At 43.0% G+C, this 24475-nt stretch overlaps 2 protein-coding genes across 3 annotated transcripts in view; one reads left to right on the top strand and one right to left on the bottom strand.

Annotated features, from left to right (window-relative positions):
• Positions 1 to 10737, top strand: part of lig3 (ligase III, DNA, ATP-dependent) — a 15846-nt gene extending 5109 nt beyond the window's left edge. Inside the window, exons 7-21 of the mRNA XM_062405942.1 lie at positions 607 to 684; positions 775 to 943; positions 2418 to 2573; positions 4103 to 4234; positions 4318 to 4397; positions 4521 to 4608; positions 4693 to 4770; positions 5068 to 5191; positions 6543 to 6685; positions 6780 to 6854; positions 7229 to 7375; positions 8294 to 8480; positions 8844 to 8923; positions 9032 to 9115; positions 10020 to 10737. Coding sequence (XP_062261926.1) covers positions 607 to 684; positions 775 to 943; positions 2418 to 2573; positions 4103 to 4234; positions 4318 to 4397; positions 4521 to 4608; positions 4693 to 4770; positions 5068 to 5191; positions 6543 to 6685; positions 6780 to 6854; positions 7229 to 7375; positions 8294 to 8480; positions 8844 to 8923; positions 9032 to 9115; positions 10020 to 10253 — 1855 coding nt within the window. The 3' untranslated portion in view covers positions 10254 to 10737. The remainder of the gene's footprint in view (positions 1 to 606; positions 685 to 774; positions 944 to 2417; positions 2574 to 4102; positions 4235 to 4317; positions 4398 to 4520; positions 4609 to 4692; positions 4771 to 5067; positions 5192 to 6542; positions 6686 to 6779; positions 6855 to 7228; positions 7376 to 8293; positions 8481 to 8843; positions 8924 to 9031; positions 9116 to 10019) is intronic.
• rad51d (RAD51 paralog D) lies at positions 9580 to 24475 on the bottom strand. Of its 2 annotated transcripts, none has more exons than XM_062405959.1 (11): positions 24154 to 24475; positions 22856 to 22917; positions 19791 to 19909; positions 13395 to 13476; positions 13050 to 13184; positions 12880 to 12975; positions 12670 to 12763; positions 11992 to 12062; positions 11671 to 11841; positions 11424 to 11561; positions 9580 to 10249 (listed from the first exon to the last, which is right to left on the bottom strand). In XM_062405959.1, the coding sequence occupies exons 1-10, from the start codon at positions 24233 to 24235 to the stop codon at positions 11466 to 11468; spliced, it is 1008 nt and encodes a 335-aa protein (XP_062261943.1). In that variant the 5' UTR covers positions 24236 to 24475; the 3' UTR covers positions 9580 to 10249; positions 11424 to 11465. The 2 variants fall into 2 exon arrangements, with proteins under 2 accessions (XP_062261943.1, XP_062261944.1); XM_062405960.1 differs by having other exon boundaries at positions 9580 to 10246.

Genomic DNA, 24475 nt, shown 5'->3' with positions numbered 1-24475 from the left:
CCACAGTGTGAAAAACCACTGTAACAGATTCAGTGATTTAATTTTCACATTATTTGAAAACGGTCCAATTATTTGTTTCCTCTCGTTTCGCTTGCGCTATTTTTTAATGTTAGTATTTGTTGATTTCCCCTTCTTTTTTAGATTGTCTGCCTCCGGCAAGACACACACACACACACACACACACACACACACACACACACACACACACACACACACACACACACACACACACACACACACACACAATGTTTGTTTGCTTGACACTCTACCCTCCACAGCAGCAGACTCCACAGTATGACAGTGTGTTTACTTGTCATAAATTTCATGTTGCTTGCTTAAAACCGACAGAAGCGTTTTATTATTGTTATTTCTGAGATAATGAGGAGAACACATGAATTGTAGCATCACTGAATGTCAAGAACAACAGGTTCTGTATATATTATTAGCCAGTAATGAACCTAATGTAAATCCACCAGTTATCTATTAATGTTTGAACTTTCTCTCACATCATGGAGGTTTAGATTCCTGCTTGGTAAAAATGCTGTGTCACTCCAGCGTCTCTCAGTTTTCACCTCAGTGATCATCGTCCCTCTCTGTGTTTTTCAGATGCACCAGCAACGACCTGAAATGCATCATTCGACTTATCAAGCACGACTTGAAGATGAACTCCGGAGCTAAACACGTGTAAGTGTCTTTGTCCTTTGACATCAACCTCTAAACTCGATTTTCATACCAACTTCTTAACTCCTTCATCGTCCCCCCCCCCCCGTGCAGCTTGGACGCCGTGGATCCAAACGCTTACGATGCCTTCAAGGCCTCGCGCAACCTGGGCGATGTGATTGAGCGGGTGTTGAGGAACACGCAGGACGCCACCAACAGCTCGGGCCCCAGGAAGCTGCTCACAGTGGAGGCCTCTCTCATGACCCCCGTCCAGCCCATGTTGGTGAGCAGAGACTCACACGTGTTGTTTTCATCACTTCTTCCCAATCCTTCACAGAAGTCTTTGTGCGTTTTGTAAACTCACAGTGAGTAGAAACATGACAAATCGTCAGAGAAGTCAGATCCAATCACTAATGGTGGAGCCACAATCAGAAAGTGTTTTAAAGTTATGAGCATATGAGTTCAGTCCACTTGTGAAGGGATCTCTCAGGATGGATGTTGATACCAGATCTGAACACAACTAGTCCCAAAAGTCACTTTGCCAAAATTCGAGGGCTGAGGTTTCTCATTCACGGACAAAACTGGTTTAACAAAGTCAGAAAAGCATTTTTTAAATTGAACATAATTGAACAACGCGTTACTCTGACTTTTACTTCTACATATCTGAAGATGTCCTTCATCGTTATAGTGACAACATCTGACTTTCCTCTCCTCATGAATTACCTGAAGAATATGTTTCCCGATAAAGTGAGTCAGATGAAGATAATGTTGCGACCTCTAAGGAACGACCTAATTTAATTGGTAGATCGTTGTGCATCAATTATCCAGCCGTGGGTCTGGGCTCTATAATCGTCCATTTTGCTTCAGGCGTGACTCTGAATGTGGGTGAGAGTAAATTAGAAATAGATTTCCCATAAAAGACAATAATTGCTGCTTCGATATCTTGGATTTATAAAAGAGGGAGAGAGAGAGAGAGAGAGAGGTTAACAATAAGATATTTTCTGCAATATAAGTTTGCAGTCGATTTTTACACTTTTGTGTGAGAGCAAATAAAGATTAAGATAAAACAGAAGTTTTTCCAGTGAGTGCAGAAGGTCAGCGCGTCCTTTAAAAGTGCCATCAGGCTCTGGACCTCACAGATAACCACTGGGACCACAGCTCCTCTCAAGCCTCTTCTACTGATGCAACTATTAATTCAGCACGAGGCTAAAATGTTTTCCTCAAAACCCACACACCATTAAATTCCCATTACACCGCCGACTTTTAATTACACAGCGTAAGAGCAAATTGAAGCTCGCTTCATCACATTTGAGTTTACCGAGGAGCAGCACGGTCCAGCTCCCGGCTCCCCCCCACCGGGTTACAGCTCTGCAAACTTCCTCCTGGTCTTCACCTCAGTTCACAGGAGATGAGCTGTTACCTCAACTGGGGACACATTAGTGACGGAGGAACATGAACTGGAGTGAAGACGAGGACGGACATAAAATGAAGTGTGATAATTTGCTTGGCGAGCTCGGAGAGAAGTTAGTTGAGGTGGAGCAGCGGGTGAACATGCAGAGAAGTTGCCTGCTTGGTCAAATCAATTATTTTAAAACTGCAGCATCGTGCCTTCCCCTCATGTCTCCTGCCTTTCTCTCTATCACGTGTCATATGGGGCTCCGGATATAATATTTATAATGAAATGAATTAACCATGAAGAAGTTGTTCGCCCGCTGAGAGATTTGTGATTTATCATTTTGTCCTGTTTGTGTTTTCAGGCCGAGGCGTGTAAGTCCGTGGAGTACGCCATGAAGAAGTGTCCCAACGGGATGTTCTCCGAGATCAAGTACGACGGAGAACGTGTGCAGGTCCATAAGAACGGAGACGTCTTCAGCTACTTCAGCCGCAGCCTCAAACCAGTGCTGCCACACAAAGTCAGTCCTCACACGCACACACACACACACAGACAGACACGCACACACACGTATGAATGCATGACAGAAGGGAACATCCTCAGGGTCGCCCCCTGCAGGATAAGCAGTGTAAAGGAATTATCCTGGTGTGAAATTCACACATTACCTGCAGTGATGTTCCAGTATTTTCCTCTCTCAGCGTGAGGCCGACCGCTTTTCACACGTGTGGATAAATGGATCTGCATCACGTTCATCAGCCGCTTTGACCACTAGAGGCTGCTGCTGAGCACGATGCATACGGTACACCACAGCAGCTTTGAAACCGCAGTAAACTTCACTTAAAAAACATCCACAAGAACACACTTGAAAACCAGCTCCTCGTGCTTTCTGATAAAAATATCCTCCACCTTCCAGTCCTTTGAACCTTAATGGTCTTTGAACACGTGTGACATCCCAGCTCGTGCTCCCATCAGTATTCACAACTCGGCCTCTGTAATTAGACACTTTATGTTAATGTTAGGGTAACACTCTGTGGGGGTGGGGATAGGATCTAATTGCAATAATCCAAGTGTCCCTAATGCGCTTTATTCTGATAAATGACGACTGTTAAACGGTTTGGTTCTCGTCCACCACAGAGAAGAAGGAAGGTGGATAAATACTTTATTGATCCAGAGGGAAATCTAGGCATCTAGAAGCTTATATGATATTTATAATGTAAAGCAGATCAATGGAACATGAGAACAAAGGTAAAGTGATATACACACTAGACACCAGCTTGAGTTTAGAGCATAATTAGACAAATATATAAACATATACATCAACCTAAGGATGTAAACATAAAAGTTAAAGATGTTCCGGTTCCATTTCTCCTGATACTGATTAACTGAGTATCCAGAAATACCGAGTACTTATCCTAAACCAGAGCATTTAATAAACAACTTGTATATATTGTATTTTAACAGCTGCTTGCGACTAAGTGGCTCAGGTTAGATTCTTTGAAAAACAAATTAGACATAGAATGAATAACGTAGATCTTATTTCATTATCTAGTTTCACAGCCATTACTGAAATAGAACTCGAATAAATAAATGTAGGAATAAACGTTTATTTACTTGAAATAGTTTGAAACTAAAGTCTTACAAATGGTACGAGTCACCGTTTCATTTGTATCCAGCTCTGGCTAACACCACATTACCAGGAATCACCACCAGGGGTCCACCTCCAGTGCAGCTGCTGTTTAAGAGCGAGAAAATAAAATGTGTTACTTTAAAGATGTTCTGTCGGATCAGTACGTAGATTAGATAGAGTGTTAGATGGAGTAAAGATGATGGTGTCGATATTGGAACAAGGTTTATGTTTCATTCATTATTAACCTAATCAGTCTTAAATCAAACAAGTTGGAACCTTTAGAGACCCCGGATGTGTCTTGGTATAATAGATGTTTGAAAAGCGTCCTGCTGCTCCTCGGTCCTGATCCCATCCTGTCCCTGTCCCTGTCTCTGTCCCTGTCTCTGTCCCTGTCTCTGTCCCTGTCTCTCTCCCTGCTTCAGGTGGCCCACTTCAAAGAGTACATCCCTCTGGCGTTCCCCGGTGGTCACAGTATGATACTGGACGCTGAGGTTCTCCTAATTGACACCAACACCAGTAAACCTCTGCCCTTTGGGACCCTGGGGGTTCACAAGGTGACAACATCAAACCAATTTGTTCTCTGTCTCTCCCAGCAGAATGAATCTGGTCACACATCAAATCCTCTTCTCCTTTTCAGAAAGCTGCGTTTCAAGATGCCAAAGTTTGCCTCTTTGTTTTCGACTGTATCTACTTCAACGGTGTGAGTCTCATGGAGAGGTAACGTGTTTTCACCCCGTCGTCCTCAAGATGTCTTCGCATTCCACTTCTATCTAAGACTGGGACTTTCTATAGAGAAACAACTAGACACTAACACGTGTCCTCTGACCTCCTGACCTCCAGGCCTCTGCGTGAACGCAGGAAGTTCCTAGTCGAAAACATGGAGGAGGTTCCCAACAGGATCCTGTTCTCAGAGATGAAGCACGTCACCGTGAGTTCAACTACGAATCCACAGTAACTCTGCGCAGGAGCGACAACAGCTAACACTGTGTGTGTGTGTCTGTGTGTGTGGCAGAGAGCAGGAGATCTGGCCGACATGATCACCCGTGTGATCAGAGAGGGACTGGAAGGCCTCGTGCTCAAAGACGTAAAGGTGAGTCACTTATTTAATTATAATTCAACATATCTAATATAATATAATATTGGTGTAAGGTGATTTTAAATCAGACCAGATATATAGAACTTTCCATAAATGCACATTTTTTTCTCAAACGTTTATTCGTAAGTTTTCTGTCTGTGAAAAGCTCCAAACGGATGATTTTAGGAGTTAAAGTGATAAATGCTTCGGGCTCTGACACAGTGCGTCAGTGAAAAGTTAAATGTGAAGTTTAATGACAGTTGTAGCTGGAAGACAGTGGCTCTGACGGTTTCCTGTCCCCGTGTGTCTCAGGGCGCCTATGAACCGGGGAAGCGTCACTGGCTGAAGGTGAAGAAGGACTATCTGAACGAAGGGGCGATGGCGGACACGGCCGACCTGGTGGTGCTCGGGGGTTTCTACGGAAAAGGCTCCAATGGTGTGTAAAGCTCGACCTGTCCTCCACAGAACATCCACACATTTCATGACCTCTTCTGACAGGTTGAGTGCTTCCCCCCCCACACACACACACACACCTCATGCTCAGGGGAGCGTGACCCCGGCTCCACCCACATTAGCTCATAACTGATCATTTTTAATAATGATCATTTGTTTAATGAGCAGGGGACCACTTTGCAAACTGTGGTCAACTTTCAGCAAAGACAGATTAAATCAGTGGAGCGTTAAATAAGTTGAACGTGGTGATTATCCAACATCGTGTCAGGACTTAAAACTTGTAAATCTGTGCGTTTGGCTGCTCAAACTTTTTCTGTAGAAGATTAGTACGACTTCTGAAAGGATGGTGACATTAACAACTAGAAAGGTACGAACACAAACCACTGCCCAGGCCAACACTCCACTCACCTTTAAAGAGAGAGAGAAGTAATTCCTGGATTTGCGCGTTGGTCCGGATCGGCTCAACAATGTAATGGGGCCTCACCTCTTTCCTGTAAATCAGATTATCAGTTTGGTTTTATCCTGCTCACAAACAAAAGACATTAAAAATTAATATAAGTATAAAGATCAGTTGCCAGACAGGATATTTGAGCCAATGAGGAGGCTGCGTAATGAAAAAACAACACAATAGACGCAAAACAAATGCAACAACACAAGGTTCACGTGTCTGAAGCGCAGTTAACAAAGAGCTCGTGAAGCGTGGAGACAAATCTAATGGAGCGGAAAAAACAATCAGATGAGATCACAGGTCCCAACACGGAGCAGAACAAAAGGAAACCACAGGGAGGACACGGGGCTGATGGATCTGAGCAGACGAGGTTAAGTGACATCACACAAAGCAGGTTACACAAAGAGAAGCACGGACAATAATGGATTCATGATGGTTGGTAAAGATATTGATTAATAATAGGGACACAGGGTATACACATGAAGGACAAGAAACCGCGATAATATCATAATGTTTACCTCAGACTTATTGAGACGGTTTAAAAATGAGACTCAGACTCCGGTTCTGAAAAGTGAAGTCGATGTGGAAGCTCCTGAAATCTGTATTTTCTCAAATCACCAGCAGATTCCACTGGTTTTAAAATAATCTGTTTCTTTAGCAGTCTGAGAAAATGAATCTTCTTCTCACTTGATTCATAACTTCAGTAAACATGTTTTTTAATTGTCTCAATATCTAATTTCCAGTCCTCTTAAAACTATACGTGTCAAAACAGCAGCTCACAAACCAATGGGTGACGTCACAGTGGGTTGATTCCCACAGGCAGCCCCCCCCCCCCCCCCCCCCCCGCCGGCCCCCCTAATACCCGGTGTGTTCTTCTGCCCACCAGGGGGCATCATGTCCAGTTTCCTGATGGGCTGTTACGACCCCGACTCCAAGAAATGGTGCACAGTCACCAAGTGCTCCGGAGGCTACGATGACGCCATGCTGGCCCGGCTCCAGAAGGAGCTGGACGTGATCAAAATCAGCAAGGTCAGAGAGGATCCACTTAGAGGCCCGCCTGCATTCTGAGCTGGTGTAATAAAATACAAAATTAATATCTGTGTGTGTGTGTGTGTGTGTGCAGGAGCCGAGCAAAATCCCAGGCTGGATAAAAGTCATCAAGAACTATTATCCAGATTTCATTATCCGCGATCCTCAGGTGAGATTTGACTGTTCAGCACATTCGCAGCCCGGTTGTATATCTGTGAACTGAGGACCTTTTGAATGAAGTGATCAGTTAAAAGCACCTCCTGCATATGTCTACGTATAAATTACCCTCCGACGTGTTAAGATAATGAGCTGCAGGGCGGCGGGTTTACGGGAATCACTTCACAGACGGGAAACATGTGTTTGAAAAAACCCGTTTGGACTTTTCACTTTGAAATCACAAATCCACAAACGTCTTTTATTTAAAAAAACAATCGACACAACCTCTTCTCTGTTTGAGCAGAAGTGCTAACTTATAGTTTTTTGTTCATGTAATGTAAAAGCATTCATTTCCCTCTTCATCTGTGTTTCTCCCACCTCCCGCAGCGAGCACCCGTCTGGGAGATCACAGGCGCCGAGTTCTCCAAATCCGAAATGCACACGGCTGACGGCATCTCCATCCGCTTCCCCCGCATGACGCGCGTCCGCGATGACAAGGACTGGAAGACCGCCACCAACCTGCACCAGCTCAAAGTAGGTTATCGCTATTTTGAGTAAAAGTTTACACGCCGGTGTGAGGTGTGTATTAATAATGCATCGTTTCCCCCGGAGTGCAGGAGGAACGTGTGTCAAGTTTTTACTCCAGAAATGTGGAGGAAATTTAACTTTGACTCTTTTGTCCCTTTTAGCGATCAGGTAGAAAGACTTGTAGAAAGTGAATGAAGCATCATGATTATTTAGTTTTATTGAGATGACATCACAAACTACAGCGGCTCACATTCCTCAGCTGAGGCACCGAGTTTGTCATCTTCCGTCTAAAACTATTAAAGATGCATAAAAAACTCCTGAATCCACACAATCACAGGATTGAAGCTCTATTTGTTTAAATCGGCCACATCTGGAGTTTTAATTTTATCTTTCCTAAATCTCACATCAGTCCTCTCGATATCCCAGATTCACAATTTTAATGAAAAAAATGCCTGGATCATCTCGTTTATCGGGATCCTCCCCAGAATCCACTGAGTTTCTTCTCGGCCCATGTTCCTTCCAGGTTTTGTTGAAATCTCTGAAGTAGTTTTTGTGTAATCCTGCAATCGAACAAACTAGAAGAAGAACTTTGAAGGGCAAATCTCAGTTTATCACTATATTGCATCTAGATGTATTGATGCATCCACATAGATACAAGAACTCATTTATTTCACAAAGAATGTGGAATAACAAATCCCTACTTAACCAAATCTGCTCCAGAATTACATCCAATCCATCCATCGAGTTTCAATAAACAGCAATGAAACATAATAGAACTGAACCAGAATCAGTTGCTCACTTGATTCTGAGAAACCTGACGTGCACATGCAGCCATTTGATGCAGTTCACTTTCCTTCCCTGTTGTGATGTACGATGGAATGTGAGAAAGCAGAGGTGACGTTGTGGTTTCCTCTCTCTGCTCAGGAGCTGTTCCGCATCTCGAAGGAGAACTGTGACTTCAAAGTGACGGCCGGGCCGTCCAGCGAGGACAAGGGCTCGTCAGGAGGAGACAGCGGGGGGAGCTCCCCGTCGCCCTCGTCCCGCGGAGGCAAAGCTCCGCCTCCTGCTCCTCGTGCTGCTCCTCGTGCTGCTCCTGCTCCCAAGAGGCCCAGTGAGTACACACAGCAACGGAGAGGACCACAAACCTGAGACATGTTTTTATTATATTGAAATCATAGACTGTAAATGAAGAGGGACGACTTAACGTCCCACTGTCAAAGACTGGGACCGATACAGAGGATAAAAATCACCTGACGTGTCTGTGTTTGTTTATGTTCCAATATGAAAACACAAGAATGTACATTTAAAAGTTAATTAATTCAAGTTCTATACGTTTGTGTTGAATTTGTGAAAAATCTCTTCTCATTAGGGTTTGATAACGACATCTTAACTATAAGATAACTTCTCACGTGCTTATCTCTGACGTCTGTGGTTTCACTTTATCTCATTAATCTGGAACGTTCTCTCTGTTCAGGCACCAGCACGACCCCCAAACTGAAGGCTGTGAAATCCGAGCCCCGCAGCCCCCCCATAGAGGCACCTGCTGCCAAGAAGGTACAGTACAGACACAACAGACAGTACAGACTGTCACATGACAGAGGGGAACTCAAATATCACAGTCTCTCCTGAACCGTGATGAACTGAGCTGGTGTGTCTCCTCAGGTGAAGAAGACTGAGGACGTCCACAGCAACGGACAAAGCAAAACCAAGAGCACGTCTCAGCTGCTGCAGCCGAGGAACGACAAGGTGAGTGTGACTGGGTTCACTGGGACCAGGCCTGAGTGCTGTGCCAGGAAATCCACATGTCAATAATTATCACTTTAGTAGTTTGATGGAATCTTAACCGAAACTTTTCAGTGGGAAAAAAGTAAACATATTTAAAGTTGGTCACAAAAGACTCACTTTATGCAACAGAGACATTTTATTAGAGGTGAGAAAACTTCCACACAACAGTGTTAAATGCTGATAACAAGTTCATTCATTCATATCAAGTTAAAGCCCCAAATATTTACAATTCTTTAAGTTTAGTTCAGTTACTTGTTTTTTTACAACTCTTGACATCGCGACAACACATGCTGAGTATTTTTTTCATAAATCCGATAAATGTCCCTTTAACCTTTCTACTCTTTCTTCTGAAAAGACTCAGGTTCTTACACAAGCTTTTTAAAGTCCTGATACTTATGATCATGTGAAGCTGAGGAGCCAAAAGATTGAATATTACATTATTTGTTAGATCTTTATTAAAGTATTAACACAATGCACCACATTCCTCATTGATTCCTCTGATGTCCCTTCTGGAAAACAACATGGAATCAAACTAAAAACATTCTCATCACTTTATTCCACAAAATCTAAAAAACCTTGTTTGTGTTTTATTATAATTTATTTTAAATATTATTCTTGTTAAACTGTAAAATCTCAATTACATTTCCTTGTCATCAAGGTTTGATAATAACACCTTAGGAAATACCTACAATAGTTTCTTTAAATGTCTTTCAGCCGATGTGTTATTTAAAAAGTTCCACATCGTCCAAGAACCTGAAACAAAGTTAAAGATGAAATAAAACTCGTTATAAAAACTGGCAGTCGTTTAGAGACGATTCACCTGGAGTCTGTTTCTTCTCGTGACCGCTCTGTCTCTTCCCTCCAGACGCTGCTGGACATCTTCAGCGGCGTGAAGCTCTTCCTGCCCGTCTCCGTGCAGGACTTCCACAAGCTGCGGCGTTACTTCGTGGCGTACGACGGGGACGTGGTGGAGGACTTCGACTCCGCCTCCGCCACGCACACCATGGCCGAGCCCGAGGAGGACAGCCCGGCCCAGAGAGTCACACCCAGCTGGATCTGGGACTGTATCCGCAAGAGGCGCGTCCTTCCTCCCTGCTAACAACAAGGAGACACTCTGTTTTTTTTTACACTGTGTTTACACGCACTGCTCCAATCAGTGTTAAACTACATGAACTGGCTTCATCGGGATCATTCGGGGAGTTTGGTGTCTCCGTGCTTCTCTTCAACAATGAGTTCTATTTATTCTTTTAAAGCCTTTTGCGAGCTTCAAAGCAGCCGGGGCCACTGACAGAAAACATCTTTTACTTTTCTGCTTATTCCAGGTTGTTGGAGACGGATGAATGTTGGGGACGGATGTAGTTTTTATAACATTTCACTCAGACATGTGGTCACAGCAGCTGCACAGGAAATCACTGAATTGCATTTTACAAAGATAATAGCTGAATTTAGATTCCGGGGTTAATCAGTAGCACGTTAGTTTTTTTTACAGACGATGTGTGAGAAGTGAAAACACGGCTCGTGTGAAGAGCGACAATAAATAAATGAGGTGCTGATAAATATCAAGAAATGTGTCTGTTTCATTTTTCTAATGCTTTGATTTACAGACGTGAACTCCAGAGAATGGATGTAGATATTTTCTGGAGTTTGTCTTTCACACTTCTCTTCCTCATCCTGAGATATTTGTGTTCTTCCAGTTTCACGTGTTAAAAACGTCTTGTGAAAGAGTCATGTTCTCAAATTTACTAAATTCAAACGAGAGGAATAATCTGTTTAAAAAATCCTTTTCCCCTCCTGAACCAAATATTTTCCACTTGGGTTTGAAATCACGAGAGTCCTGGTACAATCCGATGAGAGGCCACTGCAGCCTCTTGCATCTCAATGGCTTTCAAGGATAATTCAGATTTCTTCCCGTGGACACTTCAGGCTGTGATGTGGCTTAATTAAACCTTTGAATGTATAAAAGCTCCGAAGAAGCAAAATCCACTTGAACCTGCTCGGCTTCCCCTGAAAGGCCTGAAAGGGAGAAAGTACTCGCTCGCCCTTACCTCCCTCCCTCCTTCCTTCCTTCCTCTCGACGGGTGAAGAGAAATCTCATAAACGTATAAATTCAGCTGCAGGCGGCTGAAGGAGCCTCTCAAAGGAGAATATAAAGTGTCATGATCTGAACGGGTCCATTTTCTAGTCTTCTTGATTCGAATGACGACCAAACAAATGATTAAATGTGTGTGAAGACACTTTAGCTTCTTCAACATCCTTATTCATGTTTTACCTGTGATGGGATGTTCTGTTAGAGGATTCTAATTGGCTCTCGTCAGGAATCGGTCTCGTCCCGTTTTCTCTTTCCAGAGGTTCCTTCTCTAGAGCGACTCCACCACTGCAGGTCGAACTGCTCTTTGATGAAACACGGCTGAGAAGACGAAAACAAACAGAAAAACCTTTAAATCCTTCTCATCATCTCATGAAAGCTTGTGTTGGAACTGAACATCTCATTGAGACGCCCTGAGATCTGGTCGTACCCGTCTGGAGGACTTGATCAGCGTGGCCGAGCGCAGACTGGAGCGGCCGGCAGCCCCGGCCTCCTCCAGCCGCTCCAGCAGCACTCGGGTTCTGGGGATGTGATCCCACGACGCGCCGAGGCCTGGCTGCAGCTCGCCCCCCCCGCCGCTCCTGGTCACGTGGTTGGTTACCTGAGGACCCACACACCATCGTGTACAGCTCTTAGTTCTGTTGTATGAGTCAGTGCAGCTTTCCACAGATAAGAGAAGCGTTGGAAGAGAAGAAACAAAGTGGGACGAGCAGACTGTCCCACTTGTATGGGGGGGGGGGGTTGTCCTTACTAAAGCTGCGATGTTGAAGTCCTTCGCCATCGTCTTCAGAACTCCGGCCACTTGTATCATCAAGGACATCCCTGAAGGCACCAGAGGGTGAGCAGAGGAAACTCTTTAATATCTGTCAGCAACTGAAGCTACAACATCGTGTTGTTGTGATGTCATAACACACAAAACTAAGATAATAAACATGGTCAATCTGACCTGCTAATAAAACTATATAACTATATATTGTTGCCTTTCAAATGAGGCTCCACACATACAGTAGATTTAAAGAGGTTAAATCAGTATATCTTTATATACACATTACAAAGTATTCCCTGCTTAAAACTCAGGAGGGAAATTAAGTATTCAAATTATTTACATATCGCTCGACAGCAAGTTTCATCTCCAGGTTATTTTTGTAATCTCAGACGTCCCATCTGCTCAGAACGATAACAAGTCGGCCCAGAGTGAAACCGACAACCGGCACTAACACCCGATGTCGGTCACTGCCCCAGTCGCACTTCATACTTTGTTACATTACATAACAAAATACTTGAGTTTGTCAAGTATCTGTAGGAATAGTTGTGTGCCTTAAATGAGCGGGAAGCCTGTTGTGTGTTTTCTTTTCTACAGATTCATGACGTGCGTTGTTAGTTTGCAGCTCAGGTGTAAACACACACCACACACTCAGAGAGACATCACCTTCGTTCTGTTTGCCTCCCAGCAGAGGAGAGATAACGGCTGACACCGAGTCCACGATCACCGCCTTCACCGAGCCGCCGCCGCCGACTGATGCCTGGTGACAAAAATGTGACAAAACTACCGTTACTCAAAGTTGGATTCGTGGATCCCGAGGTTCCCCGAGGCCCCGGCAGGATCGTGGGTGTATTTTAAGCAACAGGAAGAAGGAACCTGCTGAAGGCCGCCGCCGCTCAGCCCGTGCAGACAGTCGAGCAGGGAGAAGACGTCAAACGAGCGGAAGACGTGGATCCTCTGGAGAGCCTCCATCTGGAGAAGGGGGACGGCGTCTCGCTTCAGATTGGTTCAGATCTCACGTGTCGCGTGTTCGATGCTGCACTCACCTGCGCCTCCGTGTCGCTGGTTTCAGTTTGCAGCATCTGAAGCAGGCGGCCGGCGCTCAGCCCCCCCGTTGTATCGATGTAGATCACACTCTGCTTCAGCTGGTGAGAAATGTGCACTGCGACACCGAAACACACCTAGAGGACATGACAGGCGAGGGGGGGGGGGGGGGGGGTATAAAGATATCAGGCAGGGAGCTGAACGATATCCACGCTCTAAAGAATTACCTCAGCATTATTTCAGCCGGGGAACATTTTCTCATTCTAATGGAGAAGAGGGAATTCTAAAGACTGAATTTATGCCAGTGGAATTATCAGTGATGGAGCGGGGGGGGGGGGATTGTTCACCTGAGATTTGCCACTTCCTGGGCCTCCTGACAGCTCCGTTATCTCCCCGGTATACAAGCCCGAATCCAGCAGTTTATCGAAGCTGCAAGAAACAAGGTGCAATTCATTACTCACAGCTGCCACCGCGCGTAATAAACTATTAAGTCCGAGTGCGTCTGCAGAGCCGACAACAAGCTGCAGTCGGGTAAACACAACACGAGCGGAGCTTCGACTTCCAGGCTGCTCCTTCAGAGTCGGGCCAATTCCCAGTTTCAGCTCCTGTTTGATGGCGTCTTATCAAGCTCTGCCACCGGCTGCGTCTTTTAAACTGAATCCATCAAAACGGATGCGTTTTCCATTCATCTGTTTTAAGAGGATTGTGTGTGTGTGTGTGATTGTGTGTTTGTGTGATTGTGTGTGTGTGTTAGTTGGAAGTGTAACAGGAGTGTCTAGCGATCTACTGCACAGTGCCCAAGTGTGAACTGAAATTAAATATATTCTATCCTATCCTTTTCAGACAGTAAGAGATTTAGAGTTTTATTCAATCATTAATGTAGGATAATAACAATGATAAGTAGAAGAATAAGAATAACGTTATTTTAAAAGTGTATTTGATTGAATTATTCAAGCGTTGGGATGGTGGTGGCAACAAAAAGACCAAACTGGAAGGCAATGATATCGACCATCAGAGTATCTAAGCTGCTGTGGGCTGCAAGTGGGTAAACTGGAGGTAATCCCAGCTGCCATAGGTTGAGGGCGGGGCGGCAGCCTGGACAGGTTGTCAACCAATCACACGGCACAGGAAGAACATGAAGATGTAATTCAGGCTGTAGTTTTCTGGCGTTAGCATCACGTCTGGATTGATCTGCAGTAAATAAATAAAACTGATTTATCAAGTGACTGAAGTTTCACTCACGAGGACGAGATTGAAAACTATTTGGTCAAACAGCTGCTACCAAGGTCAACTGCTCCCTTTGACCCTCATATATAAATCTGCTGTGTACTTCCTCTTTAACACCACTCTGTTCAATTAAATCCCATTTCACTAAGCATTTTTTATGACGTTCATCTATTTCTCGCAGCGTCGGAGGCTGAGCTCAATTATGAGAAAGTGTTCTGGAAGCTTGAGGCCGATGCACATCTGCAGCCGCCTCGTGCTCCAGCAGGAACAAGCTGAGACACTTAAAGTATCTTTATTGACAGGGTGAGCGAGGAGAGCTCTGTGCTTCAGATCCATAACCTTGACAGTCTTGTTACGGCTTCTTTGTTGCTGCACGGGTAAATCTTCCCCCAGCTCCACCTCCACACACCTCAGGTCATTTATACGTGACCTCTTCCACCCAACCCCCCCCCCCGCGGGTGTATCCACTCTTTTTATGTGTTCACACTGCAAGAAACTTGTGCAATAAATCACCGGAGGTCCATTAATTTCCTCCTGAGCTCGCCGAGCAGAGGCTGGACGGATGTGATGGTGTATTTGTGCTTAATAGAAGGAAGTGGGTGAAAGTTTCAGATTCTCTCGTCAGAAGCCAATAACGTTGTCTCTTCTTATCTGAACCTTCCCGATGATTCTGTTTAGAAAACGATAGTTCACACAAACTGTTGTGAGCAAAACAATGGTCCTGCCAAGCAAAGTGCAAAGTGAGTGTCAGGTTTGTTTACAGGCTGTTAGGGCTGATGAGCTGTTTGCAACTTTTCTTTGAAAGACTAAAAGAACAAATGCAGCTTCGCTTGGAAAACTCTCTCACTGGGACACCAGTAAGCTCCAATGGGAGTTTCTAAGGTGGTTGGATCACTCGTCAACAACTTTGTTTCCCTGCTCTAACCTTCATTTGGAAAATATACTTTAGGAGCCAGTGGTTTAGCACCGTATTTTATTTTGGCAAAATTTCTTAGAGGTTACGATATAAAACCCAGCTGGATTTAGGGTTTGAGGTTTTTGTTAACACATTTCTTCTGCTCCTTGAAGATCTGAGATGAATGAACGCTGTCAGAATTGTTGTGATGATGCTTGAACCATCTGATCTTTCAGTATTGAAGCGTCTTGATCACCTGACAAGTGATCTGCAGTTTGTGGAATTGCTTCGCCCGCCGACGTGATGAGGGATGCGACGGCCTCGCAGCTAAATCTATGTGATCAAGGCCCTGGAGCCTGGATGTTATGCATCACCGGAGGCCGGCAGACGGCTGCTCGTGGTCCTCATCATCGTCCTCGGCCTGATTGTGAAGAGGAGAATTGTTGGGGGAGTGATACTTGGGTTGTTCCAGCCATCGGTGACAGTGGCGCAGAGAGAGGAGCAGCGCTGATGAAAACACCGGGTTTCTCTCTCGCAGAGGCTCAGCAGAGTGAAAGTGATTGTCCTTGAAAAGTCACCAATTCAGAATTCCCCACGGGCTGCACTCATCATGTGAGCTGAAAATACTGAGCAGTCCTTGGACCAAAGGTCTTCCTCTCAGAGGATGATTGGACTGAAAGCAGCAAAGAGCTTTTGTTGAGTGCTTCTTTCTTTAGACGGAAAGAACTTTGAAAGATAATTTTACATTCCTGTGAACAGAGATTCACCACCCAGGGCTTTACCCACACAGCGTGATCATTTAAAGAGGTCCTGTTCAGCTCTGTATAATCTATAGATACAAATATTGTTATTAAGGTCTTCCTCCCAGTGATCCCAGTCTTTTCTGATAGGCCGGCTTCTGGGAAGTGACCCCTTAACTCTTATTCCTCAGCATCGGATGGCTGTTTGTTCCATCTGATGTCACATCCACGGTGAAGTCAAGGTCAAATTCCCGAAGACAGAAGTCTGCAGGGCTGCAGGGAGCATTTAAACATGAATTCACATCCGGCTGAATAGCTTTGGCCTTGAAGAACAGAGACAACTGACAAGATAAACACACAATTTACACTTCTAATTCACAAAATGGTCCGAAAATGCAAAATCTTAAAATAATCACGTCTCCCTTGGCCCATAACCCCCCACCCCCCCCCTTCCATCAAGGTTTAGGAGAAGTTGGTGAAGTAGTTTTATTTTTGCAGGATCCTGCTGACAGACAAACCAAAAACCAATCACAACAAAGGTTGACGTGTCGTTGCTGAACAAATAATGGGGATCAGCAGCTTCTTAATTAAAGAGTCTGGAGTCACAGTGTCTGTTCATTTAAAGGGCGTCTAATTAAAGCCACTAACACTGAGCTGCAGAGCTGAAGTACTTCTTAGAAGCCCATGACGACAGGTTTTCAGTAACTGTAGGGATGAACTTTTAAAGTCATATAGTGAGAATATACTATCACGTCATGACAAAACCAATCTGTAGGCGATAAACCATAAACAACCCTCATTATCAATCCTGCTCGTATGAAAAATGACCACGACAGCTTGGAGATCTGTTTGTTCGGTTGTTTTTGTCTTGGAACATATTGTTTGACTTTCTGAAAGGCTAACAATAAATACGATACATCATCCATATTAATTATTGTTCGACGTTTGTGTTTTGCTACTCGGAGATATTGGAAATGCAGCTTGCATCTGTGAGTTTGGAGATTTTTTCCCTGCAGCCAAACACAAAGACAAAGATGCATCCTAAAATTTATAATGCTGCAAAATAATGAAAATAGAGTCTACATTATTTAGAGTCCAGCAAAGGTTTATATATTATGATGTAGCAGAAAGGTTTTCTTTGAGCTCTTTTCATTACTTTGTGACATTTCTATTAGCTTTGTTGAATAAAAGTCCATAAATTCGTCTCATCGTTGTCTGGGATGAAGACTCACATTTAGTGTGCAAACATCAAACAGCTTTGAAAATACAAAAGGCAGCGTTCAAAAGTGTGAACAGCCTTCAGGGCCCAGAGCTCCGTGCAGGAAGAGTCTACACGTTACTGTTGTCAGTGAGAATGAGAATGGAAATGTTAATATTAAAATTAATGCATTAGTTTCCTTCTTGTCTTTTCAGAGTTATAAAAAATACATAGGTTATCGGCCATATTACCTCGGATAAGGAAGTTGTGTTTTCACAGTTTGTTAGTTTGTTCCAAGGATTATTAAAAACAACGACACAGATTTCTGCCAAACTTGGTGGAGGAGTGAACCCTGAGGCCGAGAAGAAGAACCCATTCAAGTCTGGTGCCACTGCAGATTTAGCTGTGGAATCCAGGAATTTATATTCAGGTTCCCTTCAAATCATTGAATCACCTTCTTTTCTCTGTTATATATCAACCGTAAGATCCAGACAAGTGTACGATTGTTGGGCCTCGGTGGAGGGATGAGCCGAGGTGTTATGTTTTCCATAATAATGAGCTTCTATCCTACAGAGAAAACTAGTTTTACACTCAGAACTAGTTAGTAAGGAGAGCAGGAAGAATCCTATTACATATCAAGAGCGTCTACTCTGCATAAATACTTGACATATTATACAGTCCAATATGCAAAAATGGTTTAAATTAATGCAGTCTAATGAAAGTCCTCCGGTATGTCCTGCCTACATGGAAAATATAATGTTCACGTTCGTTGAAAGTGTTTAATGCATATTTTGCGCATTAAATATACTTAATATTAGAATTAAATATTAGTTTAAATTTTAACAGCATCAGCAGCCTGACTCTACAGCACTCATGTAACAGGTGATCTTCATGGAGGTAGGATTAATGCAGGTGTCTTTATTAAGGTAGCTGTCCCTAATAAACTGACACTACACATACACAATGTGACACTGTGCAGAGCAAACAGCCACATTCATCACTTCTCCTTTTCACCAGTAGAGCGCAGTCAAGACACACACACACACACACACACACAAACTCAGCTTTCCTCCGGCTGATTCCCTTCCAGCCACTAATCCAAGGCACTGACTAATTCATGAAAACCACTTATAAGAAACACCTGCGCTCATTAATTATGCTCAAGCAGCCAGTTTAACAGGAGAAAAGGTGGCGTCATATAAACCATCCCACGCTGGGCCATTCCTCTGCCAGAAGATGTTTCTCCTCTGAAAGTGGAATGATTTGTATGTGTGGCTCTTTGTGCGATGACTGTGTACAGATGACTCGTCTCTGAGAGGCCAGCAAACATCCAGAACTGCTCCTGAGAGGCTGTGTCTCCATTTTGCAGGTTAAAGGTAAAGTACTGCTGAGATACAAGCTGAGAGCAGGGGGAGATTTTCTGTTAAGCCTTTAAATTAGATGTAAAGCAGGCGGTGCGGTGGTCGAGTGGTTAATACGGTCACCTCAGATCAGGAGGTGTCTGGGCTCTAACCAGCGACTGTAAATTAAGATGGACAACGTGTCCCCACTTCTGTTCACAATCCAGAACTGAAGCTGAACTATCCTGGATATGAACGCTGCCATCTTGTGCCACTGAAGTACAGAGGTCCCTCCCACAAATGTGCTTGACCAATCGTGACTCAGTCTAAGCTGTCCATCACATTTTTAAAGCATCTTATCAGTTTGAACCAAAACAAACATCAATGGGATCAGAACCAATGAAACCATCTTGTAGGTGGTCATGGAAATTCAAAATAATATTTTTAACGTGAAATCTTACTTCTTAGTTTGGTCCATCTACAGCCAACCTGCAGGGGGCGATAAAGAGGTTTTTGGGATGTATTTTTGAGGAGCTGTCATATCGGCCATCTTTATTTACAGTCTAAGGTTTGAACCTGAAGACTGGTCAATTAGTCAGACTCTAATTGTCAGCTCTGAGATAAAAAGGTCTCTCGAATAAGCGATGTTGAGTTACAGTTAATGTTATTTCTTGTTTTTAGCGTAGTGTGTTTCACTGAAGGCAAAGTAAACACAGCAAAACAAAAACAACCAGCACAGACGTCCTCCTCAGCCTCTGAAATGTCTCCTCAGTGGCCGGACTGGAGCCCACAGACCTTTTCTAAGACATTATAGTTCTTCTGTATTTTTAACCACAGCCAGCCGAGCTCCTGATGCACACCCCCCCGGCGCAGCTCAATGCAAATTAGATTCTAACAACGCCGAGTAGATTTTAGTTTGATAAGAAAAGGGATCGATGCCGAGGTTTCTGGTTAGGAACATCTTTGGTAATGTATGATACTATTGATTTTGTTTGTGAAGCTGGAGACCGACAGCTGCAGACATAATGAAGCCTGCTCCAGTTTAACCATCGAGTCCTTTCATATCCCAAAAAACATCCCAAAACATCACCACTACCACTAATTACACTGCCGGAGAAGTGTTTCGCTTCAACAAGCACCACAACACACGCGTTGGCCTCTAAACTCAGGGAAGTGCTTTTTAATCCAATACGTGGAGAGCTGTCCTCGGGAAGACATATTTGATTTTGGAGCTGAACCCTCCTTTAAGCTCCCGTGGCACCGGGCCCAAGGTTTTATACCCCGGCTCCCCCCGGGGTGACAAAGCGCGGCGCTCTGTGCTGGGTTTGCAGAGCTGTTGTTACCTGGGATTTCCAGTGGAGAGGATGGCTGTTGAGCTCAATAGTTCCTCGTAGAGATCAGCGCCTGACACGGGGAAAGCAGCGTGCTGGGCCAGCAGCACTCGGCGGATGGCAAACAGAGCCTGTGATGGGAGAGAGACAGCGGGTGAGGCTCATGGCTGACACATGTACCGACGCAGCTCGGCCGGCGCTGCTGCCAGATCCGGTGGTTTTCTGTCCAGCTGGGCCATTGTGTTGATAATCCACAGGTACCAGGTGACATGTTGGCTTGTTTTAATCGGATTAGGAGGATTTTTTGTAATAATGTCTCCATGTCCACGCTGCCTGGGCTCACACACTATTAAGTGAACATGTGGATACTGGAACTACACTGTAAAAAACTGTCTCTGCGTAAGTTTCACATAGTCTTTACATAACTAGTAATTGATTTGGTTATTGATTGGTGTTACACTTTTTTCTTTGTACAGTATAATCCAGAAATTTGTGAAAATTGTCTCTCGCTTGTTTTGTCTTTTCTCTTGTATTGAAGGAAATGGAACATTTAACTGTTTATCTTAACTAATGTTTATTGTTGTTACCTTTTGTTTGTGTTTCTTAAAATTCTGTATTTTTGTTACAAATATGATAAATTATTCAATGCTATTAAAAAAAAAATCTGTTTGATGTGTTTGTTTTACAGCTTGAGTGATGACTCAATCATCAAATTTGATGTTGGTGAATATTTCGATCGATTAGTAAAAGTATTTCTTTGCTTTTATCCTGGCTTTGAAAACAAGGGAAGAAAGTTAATTTACTAGTTTTTGTAGGTGGTATTGTTTTTAGTTTTGAGCAGAGATGGAGTAAAGGTCTCCTCCAGTATGGAGATGCTGGCATGGACAACCAGACATTTTTTGTGTTTTGATGATCAAAGAACACTTAGTGCTGTTTAGCAGACTCACTTTCGGATTAGTCTCTCCTCCTGGGCAGAGAGGATTTCCTGAGTCCAACAACAGAAATGCATTTATTGAACTGAGGCAAATCTGTTGGGTCTCAATTAGTGGGAAACTTCTCTGCGCTCCACTTTAGTTTGTGGCCTCACAACACGTCTTTGCTTTCATTTAAAAACCTCGCCTTGCCCAGCTTTAATGGAACTGTAGGAGGCTGCCTCAGTCGTATAAGATGACCCGGCTTTGACCTCCTTCCCTGTTTGTGTGCGTGAAACAATGGTTCAAATCAACAGCGGGAGTCTGACCGAGCAGAGGGAGGCTGGGGAGCGGCTCAGGGGAAGCCTGGGGGCGGAACAGGCAGGTCAGGAACCCTGCGCTCAGTCAATTGGATGAATGTAAACTTGCTACAGGCAGTGAATTAAAAAGAAGAATATTCACAAAACACACAAGGATCTCATGGGAGGAGAGCGGTCTCAATCCGTGGTGATTTCTCTAACAACGTAATAATTCATATCAATTCCTGCTACTCAAATATGGGAAAGAAAATGTGCGGTGACAGGATTATTTTTTTAATTCTCTTTCATAATACATCAATTTTCTATCCATGTCCAGACTACATGTATCGACCATGGAGCCTCTGTTACCGACTTAAAAGGTGACAAATTATGTAATTCGCCCAGAGGGGATTAATTTGTACCTACATTTTTAATCTCCACTGGGAGAAATAGACATGTAGAGAGAATAAAAAGATTAAAAAAGCATGGAGACAGCGTGATGTCTTCCACACTTGTTATAAATTAGTTCTTTAATCTCTTGGGATCTCTAAATTAATTCCTTATACAGACCACAGAGCATTTATCAGTGACTTAAAATCTCTCATTCTTTTGTAACGATAATATTTGGGTTTGCCTTCTACACATCTGCCATCCCACACAATTATTTCCTGACATACTTTTATCTCCCTGCACCTTCTTCCTGATTATCTGCACTTTTGTTTCACAGATGAGGTTTGGTAGAAATCATTATTCATGACATTTAGAGAAATGTGGTTTCCTAGTATCTGCCCATGAGGTTAATTCATGATTTCTGATTTCTCTTCATGGTTCTGACTGAGGAATAATTTACAGCTGAAAGAAGCTGCTTAGTTTTCCAACCAATAATGAAGGACTCTGAGCCAGTAAGGAGGTTTTTCTATTGTTTATCACTTACTGTGTGTAAACTACTGTTTATAAAATATAATTATTCATTTGCAATGTGGAAAATGTCTATTTTAAACTAGTTTTAAAATAGACATTTTGATTTCTCTTTCAGCTCAGCAGACATAAAGTTTCATCTCAAAGTTTTCTTGGTCTTCAAGATCTTTCCATGTTGTGAAATTTGCCGCGGGCTTTGCATTTACTTAATATTACTTGAAAAACTAAAATTAAGCAAAACTTGCAATTTGCCCAGGAGGAGCTAAACTTGTGCCTCCATCTGTTCTCTATAGGAAAAGAAGAAATGATAAAAAATATACAATAAAATATACAGAAAAGAACAGGAAGCAAATGTGATCTTCAACCTTGAATTGGGCGTCTGCTGTGAAACAATTTCGCCTGGCTTCTCAACCACATGACCTGGCTATGGGTATGTATAACAAGCCCTGTGGGAGGTCTGCTTACATTAACCATGGCTCCTTTTTTTAATTATAGGCCACCTAATATGACCCACTTACACAATCAGAAGCTCATGCTACATGTGGGTGATAGTGTCTCAGCACAACGTGATGCTGGTCAGGGCCTGAACCTCCCACTCTCCTCTGTTTGTGCCAAGTATACAAATGTGGGTTTCTTTTGGTTTAATTTAATTTTCCTTTTTCTTACCGCACAAACGAAAACTATGAATGTGCTTTATTTAAAAGGAAATAATGAAGATTGTCCTCAGTGATTAGCTCATCTATGCTGGAGGGACTTGAATGAAGCAGCTCTTTCTTTTTGCATGTTTAATTTATTGGACAGCTCGTGCACTTCCTGTGTGTGTAGAATGAAATGTGCAGTAACTGGATGCAGGGACAATCGAATCTGGCAACTTTCATTCTCAGGCGTTCTCAGGGTCCTTGGCCTCAGTAACCGAGCACAGTGTTTAATTCATGTACGGTTAAAATACCTTATATGACGCGGAACATTTCTGAGCCAGCTCCTCAATGTCGGAGGAGACCAGGTCCTCCACTGTGGAAACAAGAAACAAAAGATGGTGAGTTAGGTTTACTCCTGTTCAGACTGTACACTTCATGGACTGTATATAAAAGATGGATAACAGGACAGCTCCCCCAAAGTGTCTTAATCACCCTTTTGAATATGGGCTTTTATAGGTACTGATTGGCAAAGGGCATGGATATAACCATATATATTCTGTATAAGTGGTAAGATTAAAGAACTACACATTACAATTGTACACAATGTACACTCAACAAATCTCTTTCCAAACTCTTTGCAATGAAGCTCTAGAATCCTTAAGGCATCTTCTTTACCATTTTTATATGTTCAATTACTTTTTGGACTCGATTGAAGGATTAAATATTGTGCAAAAAACTGATCATAATATTGAAATTGATTAACAAAAAAAAGTATTCACGTTTTAAATAAGCAAAACATTGAATTCAGCCTCAACTTGCTGATTCTATTCGGTAAATTTTGCTTTCATAAATGCAGAGTAACCAAACTTTATCCAAATATTGAAACGATCAAACTTATGAACACACAAAAAGTAATAAAACAGTTGATGTGTACACTGATCTCTCAGAAGAGGGATAAGAGGAAAGCTATATTGCATTGTCATAATCTCTTAGGAAGGAAATCTATCCATTTTAGTTTTTGTTCTTTTATTATTATCTTGATTATTTATGTGCGCACATTTTTGATTCATTGAGTAGTTGTCTTTCAATGTCTTTTCAATAAAGCATAATAAATCAAAACATTAAATGTAATTATTGTGAGAGGAAGAGGAGTTTTTTTACTGAAAGGCGATGGAGCAGCTCTGAAACTCTTAATGACACATTGACAACAACTACTGCAACTTTGCAAACTTGTCTCTTGTTTATAGGCTTATTCGTTGTTCTATTATATTTTGTACTTTACTGTGTATTCAGGTGCTTTATTGCTATTTATATCCATTTCAATTCTTTGTATTTTTTATTGTTACTTGGCTCCATGTGCAATTTGGGATCAATAAACTACACCCATGCCTCTATGCATCTATTTATCTATTTCACATATATTGATATCGTTCATATTTAATGTCTAACTTCTTCTCGAGGCTGATCTTGTACTGTACGTCTCCATCCTTCTCCTCATCACAAAACTTCTCTCTCGTTACTTGTGTTCTCTGTCCTTCACCTCAGCTGATCCCTGTTGAGATGAAACCCCTCCTGAAACCTACCGACAGACACAGACACGTCAACTGACCTGTTTTGATGTCAGCAGCTCGCAGGTCTCGTATTAAATCCTCCTCCAGTCCAGGACACATCCCAGCTCTCAGCACTACCATGTTCTGACTCCTGCTAGCTGCTAGCGAACACCTGTTAGCTTAGCGGCTAACCTGCACAGCTAACTTCGTCCGAGCCCGTCGTTAGTTTGTATGAACGACTTTTCCTCTGCGTCAGAACTTTAGACTCAACCTAACTCAGGTCTTCACTATATTTTACACGATGTTAATGTCGCTACAACAAGTTAAACTCTGTGTGAACGTAAACAGGAAGATGTAAACACGCGCCTCCGGCTTGCCGTT

This window comes from Platichthys flesus, chromosome 15 (assembly GCF_949316205.1).
Source record: "Platichthys flesus chromosome 15, fPlaFle2.1, whole genome shotgun sequence".
Classification (NCBI taxonomy): Eukaryota; Metazoa; Chordata; class Actinopteri; order Pleuronectiformes; family Pleuronectidae; genus Platichthys; species Platichthys flesus.
Note: the sequence above shows the minus strand (reverse complement) of the source record. Positions and strands in the feature narration are given on the sequence as shown.

Coding starts and splice junctions, on each gene's coding strand:
- rad51d (XM_062405959.1), bottom strand. CDS start 24,235: ATGGTAGTGCTGAGAGCTGGGATGTGTCCTGGACTGGAGGAGGATTTA. Junction 13,477..19,790: donor CTCTCCACTGGAAATCCCAG/GTAACAACAGCT, acceptor TGTTTCTTGCAG/CTTCGATAAACTGCTGGATT. Junction 11,842..11,991: donor ACTTCAACATCGCAGCTTTA/GTAAGGACAACC, acceptor GTGGGTCCTCAG/GTAACCAACCACGTGACCAG.